We start from the raw sequence: 13,267 nt of genomic DNA, 5'->3' as shown, positions 1-13,267 counted from the left end.
TTTTCTTTAGAAAGAATATCGTTCCCAGTTTGACGTGCCTCTCTCGGAGTATGCTAATTGTTAAAACAGATTTTATCCCCTCTGCCTGCTGTTCCTATTTTTATTTGCATCGGGCTGAATTACCAACAGCATGCACAAGAGGCAAACGTATGAGTTTCGGCCCTAGTTATGGTAAATGCAGAAAAAACAGCTAACATGCCACAACAGCTACCGATTCCTCCCTATCCAGTTGTCTTCACCAAACCCCCAGATGCCATAGCTGGCCCGACCGATGATATTCCCATTCATCGAGATGCAGTGTCCATGCTTGACTATGAAGGAGAGCTTGGAGTAGTCATTGGAAGAGATGCCCTGAATGTATCTGAAGATGATGCACTGGACTACGTTTTAGGATATACATGCGCGAACGACATATCTGCCCGGAACTTCCAGCTTCCCGAGGTGTCCGGAGGTCAATACTGTTTCGCAAAGTCGTTCGACAAATTCGGGCCTATTGGGCCGTGCATTGTCTCTCCCGGATTGATTCCAGATCCGCAGAAGCTCACCCTGTCGACTAGGGTTAATGGGGATACTCGGCAGGAAACCCTAACATCGGACATGATCTTCACAGTGAAGCAGATTATAGCCCATCTCAGTAAAGGGACAACCATTCGGGCAGGAACGGTCATCATGACTGGTACTCCATCGGGGGTGGGCTTGTTCTGTGAACCACAGGCCTTCCTGAAAGTCGGTGATGAGGTAGAGGTGGAAATAGATGCCATAGGTGTTATCCAGAATAGGATCGTCTCCGCATAGTTATTGGCTGGGAAACCGCTTCAGAATTGGATAATTCCTCGCCTTGTTCCAATTGTTTGCCAGCAAAAGGTGGCTGCCTGAGAGCATGTGCAAGTTACGTCGGATAGATTAGAACTAGAATAGCAAGGTCTATCACGGTATTAAGTGGAAGAATATAGCAGTTGTTTATTTGACCTAAATTATTAGTAGAATCTAGCTAGCTCTAAGGCATTTCCTTTGAGACCACAGCACTGCATTCAGCGCAGCGTATAAACAGCATACCTTCCCAGACTACTGTACCCCCTGTTGTCGCTCACATGCCTTTTCATTTTGTGCTTCCTGTCAGTCAGGCGCCAGGTAAAACGCGAGACCCTTGCTAGCAATACGCTGTCATTCACTTTGGACTTACCGTGCTTAAGGGTAAGTGGTATGCCGGACTGAGAGAGCGGTACGAACCAACGGAAACTGCATCAAGAAATTTTCGAGGTTATCAATGATACGGACAAGGCCAACCCGCGCCATTTGACTTGGTAAACGGACACACATCAGTGTTCTGAGCCTAATGTCTGATTATGGAATCAGGAAATAATCGGGAAAAAAGAAACCCTTTCAGCGTGACCTAAAAACACCCAAAAATCCCCCTTTAGCAAGTATTCCAGCCTCTGGTTCATAACTACTGCTTCCTATATTGGTCCAACTCCACTTGCGCGTTCTTAAACTCTTCCATCATAATTTCCACACGCTTTGTGCTTCGAGGTACAATACGACACTTGTAATCCTTAGGCCCGCTAGATACCCCATCTGTATAGGCGGACTCCACCTCGACAGGAATTTGGTCGCGTGGGATTTCTTTCCCGGTAACTGGGTCAACAGAAGGCAGGAAGTCAAATCCCCAAGCCAGTCTTGCAATGTTAATACGCTTATAACAAGTTAGCAGCAGTTTCCGAACAACACTCTGAATTATGAGAAACTCTTACCAGAGAATTTTCACCCAGGTGCATTCCCGGGCAAACACGCCTACCTGCTCCAAATGTATAAACGCTCCGTCTGGCAGGGTCAGGAGTCTTCCCAGCCTTTAGGCCATGCTCGTTCTTGTAATAACGGTCAGGATTGTAGTCACTCGGGTCATCATAGTCATTGGGATTCTGGTGAATAGCCATCACATTTGCGATCACAATGGAGCCCTTGGGTAGAAGGTAGCCATTGTACCAGTCATCTTGAATCAGAAATTAGTTATCATGCATAATACCCAAACATGAAAGTATACCTTGAGTGAGAACGTGTGGAAAGGCAGCAGGGACCGCGGGGCGCCAACGCATGGTCTATAAGTTACTCTGATTAGAAATGCTCGCCAAATATTCTGTTCTTTTCATGGAAACATTCACACTTACCTCCAAAACGCACGCCTGAACGTAAGGCAACACTGGCATATCCTCAAAGGTGGGAGCGCGCTTATCCCCGCAGACGGCATCAACCTCTGCTTGGAGCTTCCTCAGAACATGCGGGTATTTCACCATGGCTAGAATAAAAGATAGCAGGGTTGAACTTGTGCTGTCAGATCCAGCTTCCATCATAACTCCGCCCAAGTAGGCCAAGTGCTCATCATCGAGGCCATGCTTTTGCATCTCTTGTTCTGATAGCAATCGATCCATGAAGCAGTTGACAGATCCGGCATTCGCAATGCGGTGTTTTGTTTTATTCAGCAACCCATGATAAAGGTCATGCTGGCCTTTTTGAACTCTGGCAGCACGCTTCTTCCATTGTGCTATGGAAGTCGGGACGTATTTAAGAAAAGGGAAGACGTCCACAGGTGGCGTATTTCCTGGCTCTAAAATCTCTGAGAATTGATCCTGTACACGATAAATCTCCTTGACGTCTGGGTTGTCGAAGGTTTCTGCGCGAGTACCGAAGACAGATGAGAGAATTACGCCAGTCGCATATCGGCGAATATGCTGAGAGAATCTTTCAGGCGTGTCACACAGATCTTTCATAGTTTGGCAAGCTTCACTTTGTTGAAGTTTGCGCAGGGTTTGTACAGTTGAGATGTTCAATACTGACATGAAAGTCTTCCGTAGATGGCGCCAAGCTGGACCATAGCTCATGAGCAACAGATGGGTATCATTCGGGCAGAGCAATTCATTGGCCAGGTAGCTATCAGGTCGGCTAGAGTAAATAGAGCCGCGCTTCTCAAATAGCCTGCTTCATCTGTTAGCACCAAAGTTACCTACAGCACTTCACATACTTACTCAGTCACCACATCCGCACTGCTTAGCACAATCATTGTGGCTGATCCGAGCTTGAGGGAGTATATATCGCCGTATTTCCGGGACCATTCCAACATCCTATTCTAGTGGATTAGCTTCAGTGTGTGTTATTTAGAAGAGAGAGTCAAACTTGATATAGGATTTCGATAGTGGAAGCTCATGTGCGTTTCCTGCCAGCATAGTAGGTTAGTGTAATTTCCATCTCTGTACTTGAGGTGAGAGGTCTTACCGAGAAGTGGGAGTCCGGCGGGCCCAGGGGGAAGCTTCGGACCCCTTCTGCTATCTTTGATGCCTTTGCCCAAAAGGACGACGACGAGGACGCCCAAAGCGACCCAGAGAGTACCAGTCATGTTGATAGATGGATGATTCAATGAAGGAATATAGGCTTCCCCTATTTCGGGTGATGCAAGGGTATTTATCAGAATCATGCGTTAAACACGAGCTAGCTTGCCAGTGGGTGCGACATTTCCCCAGATTGGCTTCAGCGGGGAATGATGAGGGGTTTCTTGTGGAACCTGTGGAGCAAACTGAATCCGCCCAGTCCGTAATTCCTCCGAGCGAATATGAATTGTGCCGAGTCTTAATGCACCAATCCAAATTAGAACGAGTTTCTCCCCGCATTTTGAGGGTTGGATCAAGCTGTTGTCAGGCGCGGCAAGAAAATCACGAGGCAGCCTGCACAAAATTTCCAGTCTCCCCAGGTGAATTGCAAGCCTTTGCCAGTTCTTAATTTCCGGACTAATTGAAGCCTTCTCCTTTACTAGCAAAGAGGTTATATCAGTAAACAGCCTGCCTTAGGTATATTAATATCCTTTATAGGATCTTTCATACCTACCCTATTATCTCCACGTGCAATGTAGTTATAAAATGTCATGTAATTAAAAAAATCCCCAGAATAGATGCAAATCCCTCATCTACAGCTACCGCAAGGGTTGAAATATGCAAGATATTGAACTTGCACTTTTATCTTATGAAACAGAGGGACAGCCAGGATGGGGTGGGCTCAATTGCTCCTTGCGTTACATGTTTCCAGTGCCCCCAGTAAGCAAGCTATGGACGGTTGTGGGTCGGCGCATCGACGTGTATAGCCCCTTGTGTGTTTCTTCACTACTTTGCTTTAGCTAGGCTGCTCGACTACTCTAAAGATACGCCCAATGAAGTAGGAAACTAGCAGGCTAAACTTGAGATGGTCGACAGATTGATTGACGGAGCAGATGGTGGATGAAATAATGTTCTCGTACTGTTTGTATGTCCAGAATTATTTCAAGAACCTTGATGACATACATCAGCTAAGATCGCTGCCCTGCTTTACATTCATTGTTCAATCGTGAAGAAAAATAGCTCGTGGATCGACAGTTTGGTAATCATAGCCTGTCTTGTCACCGCGTCCCTTTCTTACCCGAGATTCGTCCCGCAGGTCCACTTGCAGCGCACAATCCACAGCCACGGCGATGTTCAAAGAAGGAGCAACCAAAATAATTGCCCCTCTGAGAAACGAGGCTGCCAAACCAGCCGATTCATAGGTGTTCTTTAGTGCCTCGAGGATAGCTAGTGAACATCCAAGATTCCTTTCGCCATGCCTTTGAAGGTTGGGACTACCAGAGGTTATGTCAAATAGATGACTTATAGCTCCAGTAAAAAGGATTGTCACAGCAGCGCTTGGTATGCGCTGCGCTAAGTCCAGATTCTGGAGATGGTAGAAAATATGCGTTATATTGGCCGAGGAGGATCTAACCATCCCTTGGGATAATTGATGCATATCCAGCTGACCCGCGTGATAAGGGGCAACAGGGATAATACGTGGCCGATGAAGCAGGCTGACAGCACTCAGGTAAAGCAAGTGTAGGAAGGCACGGTGAAGGTATAGTGTCTTTGAGGATTCACTGACGTCTGACGCCTCAGAGTACCTCACAAAAGATGGTAACTGGCGAATCCATTCCTCGAGTTCCTGGTCACACTGTCGATATGTGTGAGAGTCCATGCTGGACTTTTTGGGGGCCAACGTGATCGCGGAGTTATCTTTCCTCTTCAAATAGGTTGAGATCGAATATTGGGTAGAGATGATGTGGCCAAGGCAGACTCCCAGCTTTGCTGTCTCGATAAACATTATTGCAAGCTGCTTCTGCTGAGCCGTATTCCAGAGAACCTCCAAGCCGTCCATAACTTCCAGGACGTGGTGCGAGAGCGGTTGAAACACAAAGTCATCCATAGCTAGCCAATCGACATCATAATCTGAATCTTGGATGCGCATAGGGTGTTTCAGTTCCAAGGCGATCAGACGATCTCGAAGATAGATACACCACCAAATACGCTTGTACTGTCGTCTATGGTTGACGTTGGAAGACCATCCTCTGGGATCGCGATGCAAATCGATACCTTGTGCCAAGGAAAGACATACGCCTAACCAATACCAGCTGTCTTTCTGGTCGACTGTCTTGTCCACGTGGCTCATCAACAGAAGAGCCTGAATAAGACATATTTTATCCGGCTCACATTGGATGTTGTAGATTGTCGTTACCTTGGTGAAAAAGGCTTCTCTGGCTGAAAGTCGGTCTAGGTATCCGGCATCTTGAAGGCTCGCCAGGTCAACATAAGCTGCGGCGCTGAACAAGACAGCCTGAAAAACCAGGAGGCTGACTTGTCTGTCGCTCCTGCCCCGACATACAGCCTCCAAAAGCATGTGAATATCTATCATAGGCATGAAGGGGTGAACGCAGTTCACGTAAGCTTTGAGTAAAGAATTGAGCAGCTGCTTATCTGGCAAGTCAAAAGCACCTTTCTGAGCCATGTAATCAATATCAACCTTGTCTACCCATGTAGGTATTGGCCGAATAAAAGGAGGAAGCTCTGGTAGAGAGATGACCATTGAAATATGGGGCAGGTCTCCGTATAGCTGATTGTGGCCGAATGAAGACAAAGGGGCATAGATGATTGGGCTCCCATGTGTTGGTTCGTTCAGACTTTCTGTGAATGGAAATGGTTTTAGTATTAAAACTTACGTTAATACATATAAACATGAAACAGGATGTCAAGAAAAGGAGAAACATTTGTGAACAAACCTAGTCGTGGTTGATACTGACGTTCTTGAGATGAATGGCTCTGGTGGTCGTGGGAAAAGGGAATCATTTGATCTTGTGGATTGACCCTTTTCAGCTCATCATAGGGCAAGCTAGGGCAATGAGCTGGGTGAGACTTGCGGCGATGAGCCATGGCTCTGGGCTTCCTAGAAATGAGCAGCAGTAATTAGGATTAGTCACACCCTACACTTTGTAGGCTTTCTTAAGTTTTCTAGGTAGATAACTAACCTTGCGTTTGTGTGAGTGATGATTCTACATGTAGCTTGTCTAGACCTGCAAGCTGTACATGGAACCCCAGAAGTAAACATATCACATCTTACTTTCCTAGATTGACAAAGTAAACAAGCCCTTGGTGCTCGTTGTGTCCTTATTTCGAGTCTGGTTTCATCCTCCGGCAAATTTGCCCTCTTTTATCCCATCCAGCTTGACTAGGCGGAGAAAGCGTAAAATTGTCAATCTGAGATGGTCTCAGGACCACCTGAAGTGATTTTGGGGAACAATACCCGTTAAAGGTTGATATGGCTTTGTTCGTTGAAGGAAAACCACAATTGCTAGAGATACTGAGTCTGAAGCTTTTGTTCCAGATAAATCTAAGAGGAAGAAGACGAGAGCCATATGCTCCCTTCGGAGATACGGATTAATGGGTGCTCCGGTTAGCCCGCGCTGACAATTCGTCCGAACCCTCGGTTTCCCAATAATTGCACCGAGACAAAGCTAAAACAAGCCCAGCAGGCCACCTTTCGAAGGGTCTTTCACAGAGACTAAAGTTCATTCTCCGAAGAAAAAGAGCATCATGGCCACCGCAAAAAATCAATCCTGCCTATGGCGCCCTACTGCCAACCCCGAGTCGCTTGATTCCGGCTATGAGAAGCCCGTGCGTGAAGAAAAGATCTTGGCGGCGGGCTGGAAATTGACCGACGCACATGCGCCTTTCCAGGCGGACACGATCTGGGAGAAAAATGTGCCGGTCCGAATGAGGGATGGATGCCAGATTTACGTGGACATTTTCAGGCCGCTCGGAGCTGAAGTAGGCAGTGTCCCCGCATTGCTGGCCTGGAGCCCATATGGAAAGTCTGCGTGTCATACGGGTGGATTCAATCCACTTGATATGATTCCGGGTCGCATGGGAGTTCCCCGGAATCGGTTGTCTGGATTTGAAAAGTTTGAGGCGCCAGATCCTGCGGAATGGACAGCTAGGGGATATGCCATCGTTAATCCAGATCCCCGGGGCACTTATGATTCGGAAGGCGATATCAAGTATGTATCTTTGATCCCAGCATGATCAATCATTAACGTGGGAAATAATAGCCATTTTGGAGAAGTTGAGGCCAATGATGGGTATGACACTGTCGAGCACTTGGCAAGTCTGCCATGGTGCAACGGTAAAGTTGCTTTGGTAGGCAATTCGTGGTTGGGCATTGTGCAATGGTTCATTGCCGCAAAGCAGCCACCACATTTGACTTGCATCGCGCCACTAGAAGGTGCAGGGGATTTATATCGCGACATACTTTGTCGAGGTGGTATTCCACAAGTGCCCTTTTGGGACTTCCTTTCCGGGTTATTAAGAGGTGAGACCGACTCTTTACGAAAGCTTCAAACCCAGCGGGCTCACGTTGTTATGTTGCAGGCAGAAGGCAGCAGGAAGACGTTGTCGGAATGCTGGAAAAGTTTCCTTTGATGTGTGAATATTGGGCTAGCAAAAGAGCAGACATGACAAAGATCACCGTCCCAGCTTATATTCTGGCTAGCTATTCAACGTTCCTGCATACTTTCGGTTCATTCCGTGGATTTACCGAAATTGTACACTCCAAAAAATGGTACTTGTTCTCTTGACCTTCCAGAACTCGCGGACGATCCTAACAAATTTCCATAGGTTACGGGTACATCCAACACAGGAATGGCATGATCTCTATCAGAAATCCACAAACGATGATCTCCAGAAATTCTTCGACTTTTACACCAAGGGGATTCGCAATGGATGGGAGGATACACCAAGAGTACGGGTGTCAATTCTGCGATACAACAAGGTACGAGGTCAAAGCTTAGACATGGCCAATTAACTGGGTAGACATAGATAACATTACTAACACTTACAGGAACCTCTGGTCAATCGGATCTTCCCGGATTGGCCCATCCCGAGCACTACTTATCGTACCCTCTACCTACAAACAGACCACAGCTTAGCTGAAGTGCCACCAAGATCATCTGGGTCCCTGTCATACATTGCCGACGTGCCTTTTGAGCAGATTGACGCAGACAAGGAAGAACTAGCCTTTGTGTATACCTTCAAGGAGCCCTGTGCGCTGGTCGGGTCAGCCCGAGCAGTGCTATATATCTCGGGTGATGAGGGAAGAGACATGGATGTCTTTGTCCAGATTCGCAAAGCAGATTCCACTGGCAAAATTCTGCAGAACATCAACATTCCCAGCATAGACAGGAAGGTATGCAACATGCCTGAACCTGTGGAATTAATAAATCCGTTAGTATACCTAGGTCCCACTGGCTGTCTACGAGCCAGCCATCGTGCCTTGGACCAGAGCCTCAGCAGCCAATGGTGGCCGGAACACGATTTTTCCTCCAAGCAGCCAGTTGCACCAGGCGAGGTTGTTGAGTTGGATATTGGCCTCTGGCAGACGGGGATTTATTTCGAGGCGGAAGAAAAGCTGATTTTAAAGGTAGCGGGTCATAATATGACTCTGGCGGAATTTCCCGGTTTACGTGGAGGCATGCCAAATGACAACCAGGGAAAACACACTCTTCATGTTGGAGGTTTTCTCAGTCGCTTAATGATTCCTGTTGTTCCAGATATCGTCGCACATTAGATGCTCAGATATTCTCGAATGCCTCACACTGGTGATGGTAGTGTTGTGTCGTGTCGTGTCCTGGGGCTCTCTTTGGGACAGATTGTCCTATCTTGAAAATTCGACTTTTAGCTGTATTTACATCAACATTGTGTTGCATCAACCTTTCTACTATATTGTTATGAACATGGTATCTCAAGGAATTTGCCCTCGAAATGTAGCAAACATGCCATCGAGAAGTCCTTGAAGCTCTATATCATAGAAGAAATCTCCACCAAATAACCCTGAGATGGGCTCATACGTTGGGTCCAGAGAGACTTCATCATGCGTTAAGAATGGCGTGCTTAGATCGAGTGCATTGCAGTCATTGGCCGACAGTTCCAACTGAGCGGTTGTATTCAGTTGTTGGGCTTCCGGAGACTGAGATTGATGGCTATTCCCTGGCGGTGGTGGAACATCTGTGCGAGTGATTATGCTTCCTGTGGAGGGATCTTGCTGTTGACCCATGCCGGAGCCCTTAGAATCCCGCATGCTTACGAGCTCCGTTTCAAGCTCAGAGAGCTTCGATCCTAGGATACTCGACATACCCCACCAGTCAACAAACTGAGCGAAAACGGCCTTTAGGAGACCAATATTAGAGTCCACGAGTAAGTGTTCCTGGTTGCTCTTGCTGGAAATCCCCAGATACTTGTAAGCGAGAAACACTGCAGTAGCGAGCCAAATAGTACTGGCAAGAAAGGGATTGACGAGTGAAATGTGATCCAAACCACTGTTTCGGATGAGCGATAAGACGGTCTCTGCCATGTAAACATTTTTGGCGAACAGTTTCCCGATATCATAGGAGTTTTGATCTTCCATATTTGTGGCAGGGTGAGACAGTGATGACTCTAACTTGGTTGGTCCGGATACCGTTCGCAGTACCTCGCAATGATTAACCATGAAATCCGTTAAACGAAGCATAAGATGTATACTGTAGATGTCTGAATCACGCTGTTTCGTGCCTTTGGTGGCTGACACAGCATCGCTGAACAGAGATTGCCCCCGATACCGCAATTCACGAGGTAAAGCTATCGAGAAACAGTAAACACTGTTGGACAGAATCTGGTGAATGCTTTGTACAGTGGGGACTAATGTCTGCTTGTCCGACAATCCTGGGCGAGGAGGGTCGTAACCCGGGGGTGTCCAGTAATATTCTTGTGACTTTGAAAGGCAGTAAGCCGTTCGCATTAATGAGTTTGCCACGATGAACCACGCTTTCGCCGACCGGTTTCCGCACACTTCGAGTAATTTGAACCTTGCCGTCGGATCGGCTACCAGGTAGCAGCTATCCTTTGGTGTCTTTTGGGCCCAGTACTCATCGGCCACCGGGAGCCTAGTCCAGTTCTGGTTCCAGTCAATTGCGGTGGGCAATCGACGGACAGTACTAGTAAAAACATCTAGTTCCCAGATTGCCCACCAGGTCCGGCGACGCTCTTCCTTCGCAGACCAAAGGTCGGGGCTGTCGCATGAGGCATCGCCACCGTTCCTATCCACAAGGTGGAGTCGGAGTTCATATGCTATGCGGACCAGTGACCCCACTGCCCTCCATCCTTTACCTTCCGCACTCCCGATAAGGTCATGGAATGATGTTAGCACCATTGCTTGGAGAAAGAGCAACGGGGGTGGTGATTCAAGATCTAGAAGCTGCTCGTCAATGTGCTTCTTGGCGATTGAATAGAAGTCTTTCGAGGTTGGTCCCATTGCCTGCCACCTAGACTCAGTCTCATCACCAGGACTCTCCGGTTTCTCCGTTCGGAAACGAGCTGAGAACGAAAACATAGCTGCTAGTAAGGTAGCGGTCTCTAAAGGTGACGCAATCTGAATTTTAGCGGCGAAAAGCTGTGGAGTGAACAAAGTAAAAGCCAGCATGTTCTCGAAATAAAGGTCGAGGCTTCGTCCCGCAAGTAATAGTTAGTCGGATGCGCAGAAGGATAAGCTAAGGGCCACGGCTTACAGATAATGCACATCACGCCCGTCCGTCTGAAGAGTATCGCATACTTGTCTCGTCACAGCCGCCTCCATTTGGGGTAGTGAAGGCAGATCCACCGAGGGAGAGAGCTCAATGGGAGTCTCATCGACGACGCATTCCGATACTGAGCTTGTTGGCTCATGGTTTGGGTGAACTAGCCAGGAAAGCCTTCGATGCTTTCCTTGGCTCATCAAGGAGGACACCCCCGGACTCTGACTGTGAGCAGCCGGGTCACTCGGCGCATGAGGGCTCACCGAGCGACATTCGCGGGTCGAAGACGGGGCAATCGGCAAACTTTGTGGTTTTCCAGCGGCTGCAGGGGTAAAGGAGTGCATATGATTTGATTCAGGGATATATTGTGCAACAGTTGGTTGCAAGCCTGAGTTCATCGCGCCTAGAGAGTGGCATTGCGGCTCGATTCGTCGTTTCTTCGATCGTCTTGTTGAGCCTGGTTTTGGGCCAGGCTTTAGGGGTCCTTCAGGGTATACACAGGCAAAGGAAGTGTTCATACACGCGAAGCAGGAGGGAAGGCGACGGTCGCATCTGATCTTTCGCCTCCTGCATTCTTGGCAGGACAAAGTCGCCTGCTCTGGGTCTGTCAGTATATCCATACGTCAGAAAATCTATTAGCGGGAAGCAACTGTGCATCGAGGAAGGCGTTTGGCGTACAACCTGGGGTCTTTCCCTCCGCCTTTATTCCGTCCGTTAGTTACCCCGCTCCCCAGTGGTTCCGTCCATCCGAGGATCAGTCACGTGTTCAGGAGGCACAAGAGCTTGCCAACCATGGCAAAACAGGGGTTGGCGTCAGAACATTGGAAACTATCCTTGTCTGTGCTATTAATATTATCAAGCTTCCTAGTTGTTATACTATTCACAAGCAGCGCATGTTTGTGAAACAGCTTTAGTCACACAGCATTTGACGTGGCTCAATATTACTATTACATGAAATTTGAGCCAACCAGGTTTAGAAGCTAAATCTTAATCTTCCGCAGCCAGCATTTCTTGGAATGCTGGTTGTTACTCACCCTATTTCTGGCGCACTCACCCTAATCACGCCAGGCTCACCCAAGTCGCGCGCCGTAAAGCGGCCTCACCCTAAGCTCACCCGTGGCGGCACCCACCCAACTTCTGGCCGCGCTTAAGCCACACTGATAAACGTGGCCAGAAGTTAAATGAGCCCCGAGGGTGTCGCTGCTTTATGTGTAACAGACGCTAAATCATGGGTGAGTATAGGTGAAATGGGTGAGAATTTAGTGAGAATATGACCCACCAGGGTAAGTAGGGGTGAGAAGAGTAAGCCATAGAATGCTATATAATATAGGCTATAATTATTATTTCTCCACCTGGAATATAAATAGAAAGGGCATTTCCTACTTCTATTTATTCCTCTTTGTTGTCCTATATCTCATAATTATATTTTTTTTATTATGTGATCATACCTGGGTCTACGGAAATAAAGTTAGAATGTCTAAAAAAGGCTATGTAAGCCTGTAGATTTATAAAGAATACTAATAAATCTTGTCCCTTCATTTAAAGTCTTAAGCATTTTACATAAATTTATATTATACTTCGCGAGGGCCCCCTGCCAAGTCAGTAATCTGTCTGCAGAATCTTACTCGTTTCATGAGTGAATATCTACCAATCCTAACTCGTGCTGTGGCAGCGATGTGTTGTTTTAAGACAGCCGATTAATGCACAGTAATGACACGCAGAAACGCGCCACATAGGTCAACACCGCAGACATGCAACGCCGACGAGAAGAGGGACTCTGCCTCCGCCGTGGCAGGTCTAGCCATGTTATCCGAGACTGCAGCCTGCGCCCTGCACGAAAACTGTCAAGTAAACGATGCGTAGTAATAAGCGCTGCATACGCAAGCGAGGAATCACTAGGCGGGGAGGAGGGATGAGACGCGGATAGCTAGACGTGGTAAAAAGAGTAGCGTCTGTACAAAGTCACTAACAGAGGCGCTTAGTTACAACAGTTTACCTCAACTGGAGAACTTTCGAACAAGACTGCATGCGTTCCCACCCCCTCCTCCTAGACACCATTGTGGATCAAACCACCAATGAAACAGTCATGGTCGATACTGGATGGTTATTTTACGCAAATCTCAACCCAGAATTCGCAAAGAAACACAATCTCTACACGTTCCCAGTTACCGCCATAACAGTGCGAGGGATTGGAGGCAGAAAGAAGATCACTAGAGTCGCTCGCGTCCAGCTTGACCTTGGTACACACATCGAATGATACGCATACGCATACGCATATGCATACGTGCTTGACCACAAGCTGAAGTACGATATTATCCTTGGTCTTCCATGGGTGAACAAGGATAAAGGAGA

At 47.5% G+C, this 13,267-nt stretch overlaps 3 protein-coding genes across 3 annotated transcripts; 2 read left to right on the top strand and 1 right to left on the bottom strand.

Moving 5' to 3' along the window:
* Window positions 1–69: 69 nt before the first annotated feature.
* On the top strand, window positions 70–807 carry BJX68DRAFT_248923 (fumarylacetoacetate hydrolase family protein; the record flags this gene model as incomplete). Its single annotated transcript, XM_071042005.1, has 2 exons — window positions 70–147; window positions 208–807. Coding segments are annotated over 2 exons (666 nt in total), but the record flags the coding sequence as incomplete, so codon positions are not given.
* Window positions 808–1,415: 608 nt separating this feature from the next.
* Window positions 1,416–3,055, bottom strand: BJX68DRAFT_279805 (cytochrome P450; the record flags this gene model as incomplete). The annotated part of the gene is made up of 5 exons (XM_071048803.1): window positions 1,416–1,693; window positions 1,752–1,990; window positions 2,042–2,096; window positions 2,166–2,970; window positions 3,021–3,055. 5 exons carry the CDS (start codon window positions 3,053–3,055, stop codon window positions 1,448–1,450), a joined length of 1,380 nt encoding a protein of 459 aa, XP_070893077.1. The 3' UTR covers window positions 1,416–1,447.
* Window positions 3,056–6,908: 3,853 nt separating this feature from the next.
* On the top strand, window positions 6,909–10,000 carry BJX68DRAFT_259226 (CocE/NonD family hydrolase; the record flags this gene model as incomplete). Its single annotated transcript, XM_071043666.1, has 6 exons — window positions 6,909–7,372; window positions 7,424–7,683; window positions 7,743–7,932; window positions 7,989–8,142; window positions 8,212–8,877; window positions 9,893–10,000. 6 exons carry the CDS (start codon window positions 6,909–6,911, stop codon window positions 9,998–10,000), a joined length of 1,842 nt encoding a protein of 613 aa, XP_070893076.1.
* Between the last annotated feature and the right edge of the window lie 3,267 nt (window positions 10,001–13,267).

The sequence above is a fragment of the Aspergillus pseudodeflectus genome, assembly GCF_044049435.1.
Source record: "Aspergillus pseudodeflectus strain CBS 756.74 chromosome Unknown BJX68scaffold_84, whole genome shotgun sequence".
Taxonomy (NCBI): Eukaryota; Fungi; Ascomycota; class Eurotiomycetes; order Eurotiales; family Aspergillaceae; genus Aspergillus; species Aspergillus pseudodeflectus.
This window is presented reverse-complemented; position numbering and strand designations above follow the sequence as displayed.